General features: G+C 51.4%; 1 protein-coding gene across 2 annotated transcripts in view; it reads left to right on the forward strand.

The window, feature by feature from the left end:
• Nucleotides 1–17568: 17568 nt before the first annotated feature.
• UNC13B (unc-13 homolog B) overlaps nucleotides 17569–18161 on the forward strand; it is a 213361-nt gene continuing 212768 nt past the window's right edge. Inside the window, exon 1 of one of the 2 annotated variants that reach the window (XM_084503110.1) lies at nucleotides 17569–17774. In XM_084503110.1, the coding sequence (XP_084359236.1) occupies nucleotides 17753–17774 (22 nt within the window). In that variant the 5' untranslated portion in view covers nucleotides 17569–17752. The remainder of the gene's footprint in view (nucleotides 17775–18161) is intronic. The other variant, XM_084503111.1, reaches the window with a different exon arrangement.

Here is an 18161-nt window from a genome sequence, read left to right on the forward strand (position 1 = left end):
CTTTGGGAAGGGGTTGTCACTATACCCCTTGTCCCTAAAACCCTCAGGAAGGGCTACTCCCTTTATCCCTTGCCCCTATACCCCCTGCCCCCAACCCCCCTGCCCCTATACCCCTTGTCCCTATACCCCCTGCCCCCAAACCCCCTGCCCCCAAACCCCCTGCCCCCAAACCCCCTGCCCCCAAACCCCCTGCCCCCAACCCCGTCTCCCCCCCTCTCACCTCACGCCCCAGCCCCCCCCGTCCCCTTATCCCCCCCCCTCACCCCCCCCCCGGTCCCGGAGCCCCCCGAACCTTCTGGAACTGGAACCGGAACCGGTGATGGGAAGGGGGATGGGGGGGGGGCGTTAACCCCTTCGGTGCCGGCCCGGACCCACCAGCGCCGCCGCCGCCGCCGCCGCCGCCGCCGCCGCGGCCCCCGACTACCGGGCGTTCCTTCCGGGTGCGCCGCGAGGCCACGCCCCCCCGCGGCCGCCTCCGCGCCGCTGATTGGTGGGGAGGGTTGGGGGAGAGGGGAGAGGAGCGGGGGGGAGGCCAATGGGAGAGCGCGGGGGTGGTGACGCGAGGGGCGCGGGGCCCGCCCCCTCCACGTGCGGGTGTGTGATGACAGCGGGGAAGGGGCGGGACCTCGCGGGGAGCGTTCTCATTGGCTGGCCGGGGGGAGGGGGCGGGGCCTGGCTCGGGGCTGAGGGGGAGGGGGAGGGAGAGAGGGAGGGGGGGGAAGGGGGGGGCGCTGCTGTCGCGGGGACCCCAAAACCCCTGAGGCGGCCCCACAGGGCCCCGGCCCCATGAAACGCCCCCCGTGGGCACCACGCCGTGAACACCGCATGTCCCGGCCCCACAGAGCTGGGTGCTGCCCCACGGGGCTCTGGCCCCATGTATAAACACCCCATTGGCACCCACCCCACAGGCACCCACCCCATAGACACCCACCCCATAGACACCAACCCCATGGACACCCACCCCACTGACACCCACCCCACGGGCATCCACCCCATGGGCAACCCCCAAATGAACAGGGCATATCCTGGCCCCACAGACTTGGCCTCCTGCCTTACAGACCCCTGACCCCAAGGACACCCACCCTACAGACACCCACCCCACAGACACAGTGTGTCCCAGCCCCACAGGTTTGGCTTCTTTCCGTACAGAGCCCCAACCCCACACGCACCCATCCCACAGATACCCACTCCTCCCCCCAAACACCCATCCCTTGGACACCCCCTGTCCTGACCCCACAGACTTGGCCTCCTGCCCTACAGAGCCCTAATTCCACAGACATGCATCCCATGGACATGGCATGTCCCAACCCCACAGGCTTGGCCTCCTGTCCTACAGACCCCTTGTCCTACAGCCACCCACCCCATGGACACGGTGTGTCCTGGTGCCACAGACTTGGCCTCCTGCCCCACAGACCCCACAGCCACCCACCCCATGGACACAGTGTGTCCTGGCCCCACAGCCTTGGCCTCCTGTCCCACAGCACCTCAGCCCCACAGACACCCCGTGGACACCCACCCCCTTGGGCACCCACCCTACAGACACCCACCCCACAGACACCTACCCTATGGGCATAGTATGTCCTGGCCTCACAAACTTGGCCTCTTGCCCTACAGAGCCCTAATTCCACAGACATGCATCCCATGGCCCAACACCACAGGCTTGGCCTGCTGTCCTACAGACCCCTGGTCCTACAGCCACCCACCCCATGGACACAGTGAGTCCTGGTCCCACAGGCTTGGCCTCCTGTCCCACAGGCCGTCAGCCCCACAGACACTCACCCCATGGACACCCACCCCCATGGGCACCCACCCCAAGGACACCCACCCCACAGACACCCACCCTATGGACATAGTATGTCCTGGCCTCACAGCCTTGGCCTCCTGCCCTACAGACCCCTGACCCCAAGGACACCTACCCCACATACACCCACCCCATGGACACAACATGTCCCGGCCCTATAGGCTTGGCCTCCAGCCCTACAGACCTCCCACCCCACACACACCACCCCCCAGCCCCACTGTGACCTCCCCCAGTCACAGCCCCACGGGTGTCCCCCTCCCCACGGACACAGCCCCACCAAAGGGCCCCAAATCCCCTCATGACACCAAACCTGAGTGGGACGAGCCCACTGCCGGCCTGGGCAGCTCCATGCAGGAACCGCAGGGGTTTGAGGGAGGTGTGGAGGAAACACAGCGTGAATCCACCCCACAGCTGTCCCTGCTGCTCAGCCGGCCGTGATGCTGCCCTAAAACCAGCAGATTTGGGGCCAGCAAGGGGCGTTTCACGTGCAGGTGCTGGTTTCGGGGAGGAAGAGCCTGGCTGGGTTCTCAGTCACAACAGGGGCTGCCTACGTGGCAAAATTGTCCCCTTTCTGTCCCATCGGGGACATTTCAGAGGCCGTGGAAGCGCCCCGTGGGCTGGAGCCACTCGGTGGGCACGGCACGGGCTGTGTTCGCAGCTGGAAGGGGCCGAAACGAGCTCGGCATTAGCAAATGGTTAATGAGCCATTATCAGCCCGAGCAGGAACTGAACTGGAACAGCTTCAGTCACCGCCGAGCCCCATCCGAACGATCTGCTGGTTCAGCTCCTTGGCTGCGGGGAGATGTGGGTTCCTTTGTCCTCGGCGGGGATAATACATCTCTGTGCATTGTGTGGGCAGCGGAGGATTAATAATGCCCCAAGTTATTTACCTCCCGCTTCGGAGCGCTTAGGGTTGGCGAGCGATGTCCCTGCCGAGCACGCTGTCCCTTAGCAACCTCCCCTGGTTTTTAAAGCACGACTCCAGCTCCAAAAGCAGGATTAAGGAGCGGGATGCCAGAGCTCGTGCTAACAGGCTTGGTGGGGTGAGAGCATTGCCTAACCCTTTCTGCGTTGCTCTCCAGACAGGCATATTCTGATTTTTCATCCTCTCTGCTCCACTTCCCTGCCTACAACCTCCATCAGGGCCACTTGGCGATGGATAGGCACAGGGACAGAGCTGCGGGGCTTTGGGGGATGCCCATAAAACCTCCAGATGCTCAGAGGAGATGGGGAGAAGGGAAAGGTCCCACATGAGCCATCCCACCCATGTGCACAGGGAGCGGTTTCCATCCCTGGCACACGGCTCCACGCCACCGCTGGCGGCCTCACGGAGTCCCTCCCGCTGTAAGGGCCGTCAGCGGGGTGTTTCCCCAGGAAGATGAGGTGTCTTGGGCAGCGTGCGGCGCCACGACGTCCTTCCGTCAGGAGCCCCACTGCCCGCGGGGCTTCCCTTTGAAGGGTAACGCTGGCGGGGTGCCGGCAGGGTGAGTTCATCACTGGGTGAGTGCCCTGCCGAGCAGCACGGCCGGTTTGCCAGGCTTGCCGGCAGCCAGCGGGCTGACACCAGCCAGGCTCCTGCCGAGGTTTTAGTTGGCATCACGGAGAGGTGACCTCCCCGTGCACACGCGCGTTTTGTTGGTGTGGGTGGGTTTCGTAATCCGGAAAGTGCCGCGTCAGAGCCGACGCCTCGCCCCGTGCCGGCAGCCGGGCCGGCTGCTTGTAGGTAAAGAGATGCAAGGGATGGGATCAGATGGACCTGGGGCTCAGCCAGGAAGAGATTACAGTAGATTTTGGAGGAGCTGGTAGGAGCAGCCATCACGGTGCTTGGAGGCGATGCTGGACCCAACACCCCTAGGTGCTGCACCAGAGCCCCTGGTCAGCCCCACAAGACCCAGCCATGCAGGACCTCTCCCTCACCAGAACCAGCCTCCAGCACCGAGCTCATTTACCTGTTCAACCGAAACGTCTGTAAGGCTGGAGGTGACTCAGGCATGAAGAGCGTCATCCCCGAGCAGCCCTCCTCCCCTCTCAGAGGGGACAGGAGTGGCGTTGCCTTGCGGCACCTGCGGGAAGTCCTCCCTGCGTGGCTTGGAGCAGGGATCGGGGTGCAACCCAGCTGAAGTCACCCCAAGCGAGCTCAGAAGATGCCTTGCCCCCAATTGGGGTGCTTGCCAGGATTCAGAGTCCTGCAGGAAAGGGGGGGGGGGGGTTGGCAGCAGCACCACAAAGGTGGATCTGATGCCACTTTAATGAGCAGTGGTGTTAGGGCTAATTTGGGCTGGTTGTGTCCTGCTCTGAGCAGGAGGTCAGGCTGGGGCTGTCCCTGCCTGCCCCTTGGCAGTGGTGCTCAGAAGTGCCCAGCTGCAGCCCCATACACAATGCTGGAACAGAGCCTGGGGTCAAAACTAAATCATTGAGGTTGGAAAAGACCTTCAAGGTCATCAAGTGCAACTCGACCTATCCAGTCCCAGCACACATGTGCCAGCTCAACACCGAGGAAATAACCCCTGTGTACCTCTCTCCTTTGGGGCACATAAAATCCTCAATTCTTGGACACCACTGAGCCTCAAGACATGGGGGAGCAGCTCCTAGCATCAGCCAGGCCCAGCCTGGAGGTGGGAGTTTGGTGCTTTGGGTTAAGGATAGCACCAGGGATGGCTCAGGGATGGTGCAGGCAACTGTGGCAGAGCAGCCCCGTGCCCATGTCAGATGTAGGAAGGCGTCCTCTTGCTCTCCCATGCCCCAGCATCTCCCACTGCTGTGTTCCTGCAGAGATGATTTCTTTCCCTCCTACCTGCCTTAAAAAAAAAAAAAAAAAAAAAAAAAAAAAAAAGGCAAGGGAGGAGCTGATAAACTCAGTTTACCAACCCAGATAGCATCTGTTGCAAGCCGCCGGCGGTGCTGGTGCCGGTGCGTGCCAGGGCTGCCCGGCGCCGTGCAGTGACGTTGGGGCCGTGTTAACCACGATAGCACTCGGCAAACATCCCCTCAGCGTCATCTTGGAGGGGTGCCAGTGGTGGAGACCAACGCAGAAATATTCCCACTGGGGCCAAGGGGTGCCTGCTGGCTCGGATTTTGGCTGAGCCCCATCCACGGGGCTCGGTGACGGCTGGTGGCTGGGAGGGATGCTCCCCTCTGGTGGGTGAGCGGGGTCCCAAAGGCGGCTGCCGGGCAGGGGCTGAGGTCCGTGGGTCCATCTGGAAGCTGAGGGGACCCTGGGGTGCCTCCTGGCCCTTTGGGGTCACTGGAAATGCCTTCTCCTCGCCGTGCTGGGTCAGAGGATGCTGCCTGTTGACACCAGATGGCAGTCCAGCCCTGCTTATTTTCATCTGGGAGCTGCCCGGAGCCGTGGAGGAGAAGCTCGGAGCAAGAAGGAGCGGTGCAGAAAGGAATAAAGGAGCCAGCACAGCCAAGGGGAGCGATGGGCTCCTCCCTGCCCTCCACGGGGAGCAGGGACACACAGGGGGCTGTGACAGCGTTTTTACAAAGTCCCAAAGCCGTGGAGGTTCTCCTTTGGTATCAGGTCTCACCTCTTGGGGTTCACCATATTCCCATGTAGAATAATTCACTGGATCTTCCTGGTGATGCTCGGCTCAGCCTGGGATTTATCTATGTCCATGGGGCAGCCGAAGCTGCTGGCTGTGCACTTGCTGCTGAACTGATGCCATCCTGATGCTCTCCCTTCCCTTTCTTGTTTGCTCATCTCTAGCAGAGACACAGGAGAATACTTCTGAGGTGTTAGTCTTTGATAGTGGCCTGCACCAAGCACCATTTTCGTTGTATCTAAAAGCAAATCTCATGCTGAGCATGCTTACCCCTCATTCTGCTGCTGTAATCTGAGTTTTGGTTTCCTAAATCCAAGCATTGGGTGACCCCAACCCAATTGTACCTTTGTCTTAAAACCAAATCTTTGGGTTAGGGACTGCTCCCAGTTTTGGGAGACAAGCATCGCCGAACAGTTTATCTGATCCTTTCTGCATCTTAAGCACATCTGCATCTATAGAGCAAACAAAGTTAGGGGGAGCCTGTGGAGCAGAGGAGCAGATCTGAAGGAGGGGATGCACTAACTGCTGCCACTAATGGGTTCAGATCTTGCTGAACATCACAACTTGAAAGCGCCCAGATGTGCAAACACACCCAGATGTGTGGGGGTGCCCAGGAAGAAACCACTCTTGCTGAGCCTCTTTGGCTCCCAGTGCCTGGCTCTGCCCCCTCCCACCAGCCCTTCATTTCAGTGAACACATCCAGTCCCTTATCAGACTCTCAGGAGGACTGGGACTTAAACATCACAAAAATCCCTGCAGCTGCTCATGCGGGGCTCCTGTGTGAGTCTCACCAGCTTTGGAGCACCAGCAAAGGAGAGCAGTGCCATGGGGGGGACAGGCCACCTGCCTGCGGGCTTTGCATGGCACCGGTGGAGGATGCTGCAGCAATTCCTGGAAAGTGGTCTGGGGCTCCCCAGAGCAATTTCTGGCTTAGAGCGCTGCCTTTCATGCTTAGATCTGCATGACAAAGCCCTGCAAGCAGAGCTGGTTTGATTTCATTTCAGAGAGGAAAAAACACACATCCCCCAAATGACCTAGTGCTGATAAGCATCACCTGATGATGCAGCTTATGCTGTTGAGTCCACAGGGAGCAGGGTGATCCCTGTACCTCTAATATACGTGCTGCTCCGCAGCCAGGCACCCACTCTGCTGATAAGTGGGTGAGGGAAGGAAAGAGGATAACATTCATGAATTAAAGTTGCAGCCCTTTCCTCCTCCATTACTAATCCCTGTTCAGATTTAATCAGGCAAAGAGCGTATTTCAGCCACAGCAGCCTGAGTTACTGCAGCAGCTCCACGCTCCCCAGAGGCTGCGCTCCAGTGGCTGCCGTGCAGGCTCACAGCAAAAAGGAAAATCCAGCAGACTGAGGCCCAGCAGCAGGTAGAGACAATGCCAAGGGAAATGAAATGCCGGGGGAAAATGAAAAGAAGTCGTCCAGCACTGTGTGGATCTCAGTGAGCTGGCTGAGCTAAGCAGGCAGCTCAGGTTTGGGGAGCGTTGCAAGATGGGTGTGGAGGGATGGTGGAGGCTGTGTAGATAAAAACAAGCAGAAGGTGAAGAGCAGAGGGAGCTGGATGACAAATACAGCAGCTTTGTGTGCTTTTTCATTAGGACTATGTCAGCCTGGTCCAAGCATTCGGCTGGGGAAAGGGCCTTTGTAAGGACCCCAGGCTCCCTTTACTCTTAGTGGAGAGAAGTAGGTACTTTCAGGGTGCCTAACTTAGTTTGAAAATGTTTTGGAGGGTGAAGGCAACTGTTTCTGAGAGGTGTTTGCACTGATTTTGTAGAAGACAGTGGGAAGAGCTCAGAGACAGACACCCATGCTGCCAATATCTGCATTTGCCCTGCTGAATCCTGACCCAGAGGGGATCTCACATAAAGCTGAAGGGGTGCCCACTGTGAAGGACGCTGAGGGAACAACCTGAGAGGACACAGAACTGAAGGAAAACATGGTCAATGTCCCGGTGGTGACAAGTGAGGGAGAAAAAAAAACACCTGCTTGCCTTCTAACTGTGCATTGGGACAGCAAGAGGATGAAGAAGGGGGTAGAAAATGTCCTCAAGAGCTTCATGGAGAAGTGGGGCAGCTGTGCAGGTTGGCACAAATGCAGTGTCAAGAAAAAGTGTCTCCTGATTCACTTCATGGCCAAGGCACTGGTACATCACACCTCTGCAGACAGCTAGGTGGCCATATGAGCATACAGAAATGTAGAAAGGATGAGGCTGAGAGCATTCAGCACTGATGGCAAGGAAGTAGGTGCACAGAGTTTTGAGCAAACCCTGAGTGCAAAGAGAAAGTTTCTTTGGCTCGGTTTTGCTTCTGCAAGGTTGCTGCCTCCTTCCAGCCGTGCTCACTGCTCTGCTTTTGGCCAGAGACTCCAGTGTGCATCTCAACCCCATTTTCCTGCTATTGGGAAAGTCAAAACCATCAACATAAACACCAGAAAAACTCTGGTCTTTCTTCTAGAAAGCTGAGATAAAGTAGAGATCCTGGCTCCTCCATCCCTACATGCGGATAAAATTAGCACTAAAACTTACTGACTGAGGAGAAGTTAGAGACTTTGCTCTGTGCAAATTCACCATCAGCACTAAACTGATGAGGCCACAGGGAGAAACTCTCCCTAAATAGCACCCAAACTTGGCAGCTTTGTGATAAACTTGCAGATTGCAAGCAACACCCAAGAAACACATTAGGTTTGAGCTTTGGGTCTGGGGCTTTCAACACCAAGGCGCATCCTGCGGGGAAAGGATGCGCTTTATTGCTGCTGGATGCTGATAAGGCAGATGTTTGCACACAGAAGCAGCACTTGGACTGCTTGATACTATCATGGGAGACTTCTACAGAAACTTGGCTGCCTTAAAGGAAGGTGGATTCAGATAGGGATATTTTCTTCTGTGTTGTTTCTGCTTTACACATGGGGCCCTGGTGCCAGAAAATCTGGCTTTTTGTTGCCAGTCAAGCTTGCTGTGGATGCTGCAGGCTGTAACCAGCCTGCGGATGTGTCAGCCAAGGCTCATTTTTCAAGTGGCTTCTGGATGTGGAAGACGGCACCGGTGCTACCAGTTGGGAACAGGAGGTGATAGTTAACTGAAAGAGAGCTGCTGGCCAGAGAAGAATTGCTGGGTAGGGCAACAAGCAGATGATGGATGAAACATCCTGGGATGGAAGGAAAACACTGGGTATCTTTGCAGGCAATCAGCAGCTTTGTTTGTGTGTACGCAAATATCACATGGAATATAAACAGCCAGCAATTAAGGATCAAAATGCAGAAAAAAAATTATGGCATCTACCTAACATTTCCTGCATTTTGGATGCTGACTTTTTCTAAACTTGTGCAGTTGCCAGTACTCAGCATTTTTCCAGGAAGAATTTTCTATGTAAATGCATGTAACTCTGAACATGAAAGCAAACAGCATCTGGAAGCAAACAAGTTGTAAGGAGTGTCGTTAAGAATTTCAGTCTGTAAACCACAAAATGATCCCCAGCATGCCCTAGTGGCTCTGCCAATCTGTTTCTTCCCCACCCACTAAGCGTAACAATGACATTGGGTTCATCTTCCCACTTTGGGGTCCTGCTCACACCGCAGCTTTATGAGCAGGCTTGCAAAATGAGCATCCTTGCCCAAATGTCAGGAGGACTGTTGATTACCATGGGCAATACCCGTCCTACCCATGGCAGCCCATGCACAGTGGAGCCATTCCCCAAGCTCCACCAGCATTTGGTCTCCCACGGGCAAGGGAAACAGCTTTGCTAATGACTAGAAGTCCTGAAAGCATCAAATAATTTAGAGCCAGGCTCCCCAAGGAAGAGGAATGGCATATGCAAACAATTACCTAATCATGATCTAATTACCCAACTGGAATTTTGCCAGGATATTGGGACCCCAAGGAAAAGCTTGTAGGGTCTCTGCTGAGTGCATGCACTTGGGATCTTGGCTTTATCACTTAGCAGGAAGTATAAAGGGCTGGAAAGCAAAGCTGGTACTGTACAAAAATGCTTTGGGCTGAGCAAATGTCATTTCATATAGGTTGTTTCCTGGTGGCTTCTTATTTATACACATTGGAGACACACCTCTGCCTCCTGGCAAGTCTTAGACCCCCAGCTGTTAATTGGCAAGGGCAGGGTTTGGTCCAGATGGGTGGACCATGGCTTCACCTTTTGCTGGGCATCTCTGTCACGACCCTTTCAGCTCGTCCTGATGGATGTAACGCCAGGCTGTGTGGTTTCCATGCTCAGGTGTGAGAAACTACATGAATGGGGAGAGGCATCTCAGCATACTGGGAAAGATATTTCCCTGTAGGTGAAAGAAGACTAGATATGAGGTGCTCTCCATCCCCTCCTACATCACCCTGCTTTCTTCTGCTCCTCTTGACTTGATTTTGGGATTTTGGAATCATTTTGGGATTCTGGGACTCTGTGAAATGGGAAAGAAGGGAACTGAGGGGGGAACGACAACCCCAGGACACTGTTCAGGGTGGAGGTGTGGGGGCTGGAGGTGTTGGTGGCCTTTGCTCCTTCCCTTTGGGTATGTTTGGACAAGTCTCCCAGGGGAGCTGCGAGATGGCTTCAAATCACGGCATATTGCAAAGGGCTCCAGGCATTATGGTGAGGTTTGGGGCTGCCCTATACAGTGCCCCACAGAAGGAATCTCTGTGGGGCTGGCAGCTGTGACCCAGCACCCTGGGACTCCTCCACTTTCACAGCTTACTGCCAAGGCAAACCTTGACGGTGGCAGGATCCTTGCAGACCCCTTATCTCAGTTCTAATGTTTAAACAACCATATCTGTGCCAGGTTATTTCTCTCCACCTCTTGCTGATTTCCATAAACAATTGTATGTAACCAGCTGGGTTGGACTTCCTTTAGTGTAGAGCAAGGTCTTTTTAGTCATTTTATAACAGAAAATAAAGTTGAAAGGGCGGTATTTTCCACTTTTTATTTTTATTTATTTTTAAATCCTCAACTATTGGGAGCTTTAAAGAGCTCTTGAATGGTGGCTGTTCTGGTTGCAGTATATCATATGAATATGTAATATATCACATTGTCTGAATTTTTGGGTAGACCTGTGTGGTGCCAGGAGCTGGACTTGATGATCCTTATGGGTCCCTTCCAGCTTGAGATATCCTATGGTTCTATGATATAATATAATATAACATATCATATAATATAATTATCATATGATGATAATACCCTGACCAAGAAACAGAGGAAATTTCAGGTTGTTAGCTACAGTTTGAATTCTGCTTTTGCATTTGCTGTTTATCAGTATATTTAATTCAAAGCTGCAGCCAACAGTATAGAGAAAAAGTACTTAAGTGAAACTCATCTTGTTCAAACAGATGTTACTCAAGTAGCTCCTGGGGAAGATTTTGAGAGGATTTTCTATTTTTATTATTCTTTCAAAACTCATCCTCTTGCACCTACCACCAGGGATACACAGTGAAGTTCAGCAACCTCAGTAATAAAGAGTTGCAATCCACAAAAACAGCAGCTTTCAGGCTGTTGTGCTGCATCTTCTGTGACTTATCTTCACCTGCAGCTGGCTCTGGTATGAAGGAAAGTGCCCCACAGCTGCCAGGCAGGCGGCATTGTGGACACAGATATGTTAAATCTCGTGTTAACCTGCAACAGTCAGCAGCAGAGTGCTGGGTGGTGCACAGGCGTTTAATGAAATAGAAGGGCTTCTCTTATCTTTGCATGTTACTTTCTTTGGATTTTTTTATTTTTATGTATTTATTTTTTTATTTTTTTTTTTTAATTTCAAATTCTTTGGAAAAGGGGATAAAAGGAGTCAAAATTCGATAGTAGTGAGACTCCTGGGCAAACCTGGGGGGACAGCATTACAAAATGCTTGCCCCCTGCACGCCCCTGCAAGGAGACTGGTGGCAGAAAGTGCTCACAAAGAGGTTTTTTATTATTTATTTATTTATTCATTCATTTATTTATTTTTATTCTGCTATCGCAGCTCTGAAAGCTGGATGTGTGTGTGTAGGAGGAGGATGAGCCTGCCTGCGTGGCTGCCTGCTTTCCCCTGTTCTTCGTGTAGCTGGAAGGCACGGCACACGTGCACGCTGCTTGCACTGCAGCACCTATGGACACCTTTATGCAGGGTTCTCCAGCCTGTTAGCAGAAGAAATGTCAGTCACCCAGATGCTTCTAGAAGGCTGGTGGTTGTGGCAAGCTGTGGGAGCTTGGCCCTTCCCTGCTACGTACTTTATTGCTCTAGGAAGTAATTTTACAAGAGCACCATAAAAATCCCCTGACAAAACCCATATTGTTCATAAATACAGTCCCATGTGTCTTACGGAGGCATCTTTTGTTTTTATTCTGAAGCCCCCCTTCTCTCCCTGCTGCTCTCAGATAACATATATGCTGTGGTATGAAATCACACCAAAGGGAAGAAATTCCGGCCGGTTGCCCCCCAGCAAAGCAAGAGGGACCCAGTAACCCCAAGGGATAGCACAGTCTCCTTTACACCTGTGGTACTCTTTGCTAGAAGATAAGCAACTCCACAGCTTTTCACTCTGCTCTTGGAATGGTGAAGCAGGGCAAGCAGATAGAGGAATCCTCTGCAGTCTCACGGTGTTTCTTCCTCTGAGCCCATCACTTGGGCTGTATTTGACAACAATTTTTCCTTTAGCTTTGACAAATAGCTCCTCTTTTCTCTCTGCAAATATTCCTTTTCAATGAATAAAAACTACAAAAGCAAGAGAAAAGCTTTCCCTCTAGGCTTTTCTATTGAAGAATAACCTTCTGTATGCCTCGAACTTCTCCTGTTAACATGAGCAGAACAAAAACTAAAGGCACAGCTGTGAGGCAGGAAGCAAGCCTGTCTGGGGTGAGGGCTTGTGCACCTTTCCAAGATAAAAGTGCCTCCTCTTAGAAAAGCAAAATGTGTGATTTCTTTAAAATAAAATAGTTATTCTACCTCCCTTTCTCTCTTTTTCTCCCTCTATAACAGGGAAGCCGTGGTTCAATTTAAATGTGAATCAGATCAAAGAGGAGTGTGAAATAGCACAAAGGGTGTTGCATGTTCCTATTAGATCAAAAGGTGACCATCTCACAAACCACACGTTGAATGTGAGACACCAACCTCAGGAAATACTGGTCTGATATCCATGTCGCCTGCTGTGTACAACACATGCCATCTGTTCTTGAAAAGAGTTAACTTAGAAAAAAAAAAAAAAGAGCTACAAAGCAGAGATCATACAGTCAGAGTGAGTGGAAAAAATGTCTTTTTTTTTTTTTTTTTTTGTCTGGCAAACCAAAATCAGAGAGAGGATGGGGTTACTGCCTATAAATACACCTAGTACATAAATACTAGAAAGGGAGAAGCACTGCTTAAGCTGAAAGGTGAAGTTGGAAGGAAGATAAAGAAGAACATGAATATGTCTAGGCTGGAGGTGGCAGCTGCTGCCTGGTTCCTCTATAGCACTGGAGCAGACCACCAAAGAGTTTGTGAAAGGGCTGCTGTGTGGCCACAGGGACAGGGCTTTGGACCCCAGAGGTCCCCAACTCCTGACCACCGATGGCAGATCTGTGCCAAGGGCAGATAGTTAAGGATAAAACTTAGCCAAAAATAAGTTTGGCTTAAATGTGAGTGTTTCTGCTGGTCACAAAGATCATTTCAGTGTAAGGCAAGGCTTTCAGAGCATCTGAACATCCTTCAGCTCATGGATAGGTTAAGGCTCCTGTTTTTTGGGGAACAGCAATAGTGGCAGTGGCTGTGTTGGCCAAATGAAGGTTCACTGTCAGAGAGCACCAATCCTAGCATGTATCAAGACCTAGGATGATCAGATATTGGGAACATGTCCCCTGTCAGGGTTTTTATTTTACAGAAACCCTGTGTTGCTGGCTTAGCTGCTCACTGCTTGGTCAGATAGGGACATCACGCTGCACATGACAGACCACGTGCTCAAGGACGAAGAGCCCCAGTATGAACAAGAAATGCTCAAATGTGAAATGCCCAATATGAACAAGAAATGCACAGATGCTCACAGGGATGCTTGGGATCGTTGCCTGAGAAATGGGTTCAATTCTGTTGACTTCAACATGAGTGGTTGAAAGACTTTTCTGTGAGCAGCTGTAATTGAGAGGTCAGTTCCCATGGAAGCTGCCCTGTTACGCAGAGGGTTTTTTCCCTGAGATAAAAGGATGCTTCTTGCTTCTTCAGCCTTTTGAACAGGGATTTGTAATCTAAAAGCTGGCAGATCTCTTTGTGCTATCTGTCTTATATGGTTATGTGGTGAGAGTGTCTGAGTAACCCATCTTTGCTAATGTATTTATCTTCAGGAAACCCCTTATCTTTAATACCTACTTCATTAATAACTGTCACAATCTCCATTTTGTGGGTGGAGGATTGAAGCACAAAGACTAAACCCTATCCAAGTACCCATGCTATATGGGGAGAAAGACAAATGTCTGCAGAGAGTGATTTGAAGGGCCAAAGTGGGACATTGTGGAGCATCACAAAAGGAAAGACTCAGGCATGGTGACAGGTTGAACAGTGCAAGGGGAGTCTCTGGTTAAAATTAAGCCATGGGTTAATGCCTTAAATTGACAGATCACTGTCACTTCCAGATGTAGCCAAGTCACCTTTAGGGAAATCTAAGTTGGGGACACAGGAAAGAAGATACATGAAGATGCAGTCCTAAGCTTGGCTGGTTGTTTGGTGGGGATTGCTGTCCTCCACTGCCCTGTTTACCTCTCTGCCCTGCAACATGACATGCAGGCACACTCCTTTGGGTAGGACATGAGGCAGAAGTCCTATCCATTTCCAGACCTTTAAAATTTCGCAGGTATTTTCCACGTTGGGCATTTCAGAATGTTAAAGGCAACATCTTGGTTTAAATATGATGGAGGGAACTACAGCCTACTTCCAGAGCACGTATGCGTTGTTCTACTGCTACTGCACTGACTATCTGCTGTGATCCACTGTAGAGAAAGCTTCACTTCAAGATACTATTGAAATGTTTTCCCCGCACAGGTAGGATGCCACGTAGTGTTCTGAAAAAGACCCTGCAATCCCTTAGCTGTTCTGCAAATGTTACATTTTATTAGTAAATAAACGGAACAGAAATACCAGTGAAAGCCAGCTCAGTAGCTTGTTGCTTTTACAGTGAAATTTGAGTGGTGTTTCCCAATACCGGAATATCAATCCACTGCTTAGTCTATATTCAGCACTCAGTTCCTGCCAAACATCATGGGGAAAATTAAAAGCATTTTTATTTCCTTATCTTTAGAGCTTAGCCCCAAAAACCTGGTCTGAGACGATTTTTTTTTTTTTTTTGTCAGTTGCATAACAGAAAAATCGTTTAACAGATCTAAATCTTTTGATTTAAAATAAAGCCCCTGTGGGTTTGCTACACACCAGGTTTCAGTTTGATCCATTCTAAAGCAGTAGAAATACAAAACTCAAAATAGGCATAAGAGCAAGAAAAGCAGAGGAAAACACAGTTTACTTAGTGTGCAAATATATCTAGGGGATTGCTCTTTCAACAGAGAAACTATAACAAATAGGCACGTATAAAACAGCTGGCAAGCTGCAGTAAGTCAGGGACCACCCATTTATAACCCTCCTATTGAACAGCAGGTGATCCTGAACCAATGGCTGGAGCTTGAGTAGCCAGAGAAAATTAACTCTTGTTCTGCAGAGAATGAACATTAGGCATCCTGGTGTAGAGTTGCCAGCAACGACTTGTTTCTGAATTTGCAGAGTACCTCAATCTTAGTTCAGAAAGATGAATAGTTTCAGGGTGTCAGTGTGTTTGCCGTACCGTATTTCCCCTCTTTATATCAGTGAATTTCTCCATTAAAATAAAAATAAAATTACAGTACTGCCTGTGCTAGCAGAGCACACTGTGAGCTGAAGAATTTAGATAAAGTCTGCAATAGGATTTAGGGCTTTGCTTATAATTATTTGTGAACTTTTTATTCCCTTTTGTGGATTTATAGAAACAGATCTGGAAAGATCTTCCATGTATAAGAGGCTGAGGACAGTACAAGAAGGTTTTTTTTTTTGTTTGTTTTTTTGTTTTTTTGTTTTTTTGTTTTTCCCCTCCTTATATTGCATGGGAATTTTAATACTAAACTCTTTCTGTACTAATGACAACAATGTCCGGAGGAAGAGCTAGAAAAAATAACATAAAAAGATGCTTTTGGAGACTGTCACTTCATCTGGTAAAACAGAGAATTTGATTTCATAGAACAACTTTAATTTAGTGGGGAGTAATTCTGCCTTGCAAAAGTTTCTCTGCAGTAGCATCGTCCCTCTTCCAGCCTATCTGAAGTGGAAAGGAGGGAGGGGATGGACAGGCACACAAGGAACCACTGTATTTGGGAGTTAGGATCTGGCTGAAGTACTTACACGAACAATCTCTTTGGATCAGATAACGATTGTTAAAACACTTCCATTGGAACTGCAGGGAATTCATAACACCTGTGATAATCCCAGTGTTCACAGTCATTGCTGGTAATGACGTCTCTCCCAGCAAAGCTCCTAGCTACAAGATGCTTACTTGATTGCCATGCTTACTAACAACATGTTACTGTGATTTTCAAAAGTGTGACATCATCTGCTTTTGTTGAGGTAATTTCTGTATTATGGTAGCCTTTGCAAGCAGTAGGGAAAATGGGACTTTGCTGTACCAAGTTCTGTATGATGCTGTATGCGACAATCATGCTCCAAAGATTTCAGTCTTTAAATTAGGACAGGCAGAGGAATGGGGAGCAGCAAAAGGAGAACAGTCATGATGGAGTTAGAATGATAGAATCACAGAGCAATCTAGGTTGGAAAAGAACTTCAAGATCATCAAGTCTACCCATCAGCCTGACCCACCCAGTCCCATCACTAAACCACATCCCTTGGTGTCATGTCCGCATGTCTCTTAAATACCTCCAGGGAAGGCTCCAGCACTTCCCTGGGCAGCCTGTTCCAATGCTTGACCACCCCTTGACCACCCTATCTGTGAAGAAATTCTCACATGGCTAGTGCACAGATCAGCTCCTGTGCAGCCAAAGGGTTTTCTTTTGCAACAAGACTGCAAAGAAAGAAGGACAAGGAGAGGTGTGCAAACAGCTTGGAGACTCAAGCTGTTGATCAGTGAAAGCTGATCTTTCACTGGCAAAAAGTTCTGAGACTCCGCTGAAAGCTGAGGAGTACTGGAGATCTGGAAAGGCTGAGGATCTAGCATCCTACCCTCAGGCATGCAGGAACTCACGCGTCCCCTGGAGTTAACTGGGAAGCCAGTGTTGTGCTCAGCTTGCAGCTAGGCAGTCTTTGAGGATATGCAGCCCAAACACAGATGCCGGTACTACCAGACTTAAATAACACGCAAATAAGCAAACCAGAGCTTCTGTGGAGCATCTCAGCAGCACTGAGGCCAGTTTGGGACAGCAGGAGGAAATCCCTTTACCACCTGCCTTGCTGCTGGGCCTTGCAGCTTCCTTGCTGACGATGGCTGCTTGCACTGCTGGGGGAGGAAAGTGTTCATAGTCTTCTGAGACCATCAGTCTGCCTCACACAGTCTGCCTGCTTGCTTGCAGGAACAAAGTTCAAGGGGTCCCCCTTGCCATCTCAGATAAGCTGTATGTGTTTTTGCCATATCTCCATGACTGATACACTTCTGTGCAGCAAACTCAAAGGCAGTAGAACACACTGATGCACAGGACATAACTCATTGTCTCCTGCCTAGGTCTGAATTTTGGGAAAAGTCTTTGAAAGACCCGGCCAAGAGATTTGTCCCATGCCCCCTGTGGACTTTTGGGTCATTGTAAGCATTAATGGTGTAGAAATCACATTAGATGCCACTTTGCTTTTGAGTTTCAGTGTCAGAAAGGATTTGTTTCTCCTTGGATCGTCTGTAAGCAAAAGCACATTGCAGGATGAACAGTTTGCGATGCAGAAGGGTGAGGGTTATGGGATGAAACAGCGTGAGAGTTCTGGGACTAAGTAGGACAAGGGTTCTGGGATGAAGCAGCACTAAAAGAATTAGAGGCCACCTGTTAAAACTACGAGGACATGACTCAAAGGAGCGCAGGAGTAAAACAAGACTTAGAAAAAAAAAAAAAAAAAAAAAAAGGAAAAACAGGTAAAGCACCGTGAGGAGGAGGCTCGGCCCTCCCTGCCCTGAGGTGCTGCCCGAGGCGGCGCCCCCTGTCGGCCATGTCGGGATGGCTGCGGGCAGCTCCCGCCCTGCCCTCCCCGCCCCGGCCGCTGCCTCCCCTCAGCGGGGCTCGGCGGACCGGCTCCTCCTGCGCTCCTCCCCCGTTTCTCCTCCTCTTCGTCGTCGTCCTCCTCCTCCTCCTCGTCGCCCGGCCGACCTGCGGCTGCGGGGCGGCATGAGGAGAGCCGGGGGCGGCTGTCGGGGCCGCAGCTGAGGCGCGGCGGCGGGAGGGGGGCCGCCGCCATGTCGCTGCTGTGCGTGCGAGGTGAGTGGGGGCGGTGGCGGTGGCGGAGCCGGGGCTGCCGGTGGGTGCCACCCGCAGGTGGTGGCCACCCCGCACACCCCTCGGGGTGTCCTGCCTCAAACGGGGGGAGAGGAGTATGGCGAAGCCGTGGGGATCCCCAAAGGGATCCGCGAAGGGACGGGCAAGTCCCCCAGCACCTGCCTCCAAAGTTGGTTTTCGCTCCGGTACGGTGCTCGCGCTGGGAGCACAGCCGGGAGGTTTCAGGTCTGCGTGGGGCTCTCCGTGTTTTGTTTTTAATTGACGCTTCCCATCCCTCCCGGCATCCCGGTTGCCTCTCAGCTGAGCCCCCGTCGGGTCGCGAAGCCGTGAAGGCGGCGCTGAGCCTCGCACCTTCAGGTGGCCGAGCCC

Source organism: Aythya ferina, assembly GCF_964211825.1.
Source record: "Aythya ferina genome assembly, chromosome: Z".
Taxonomy (NCBI): domain Eukaryota; kingdom Metazoa; phylum Chordata; class Aves; order Anseriformes; family Anatidae; genus Aythya; species Aythya ferina.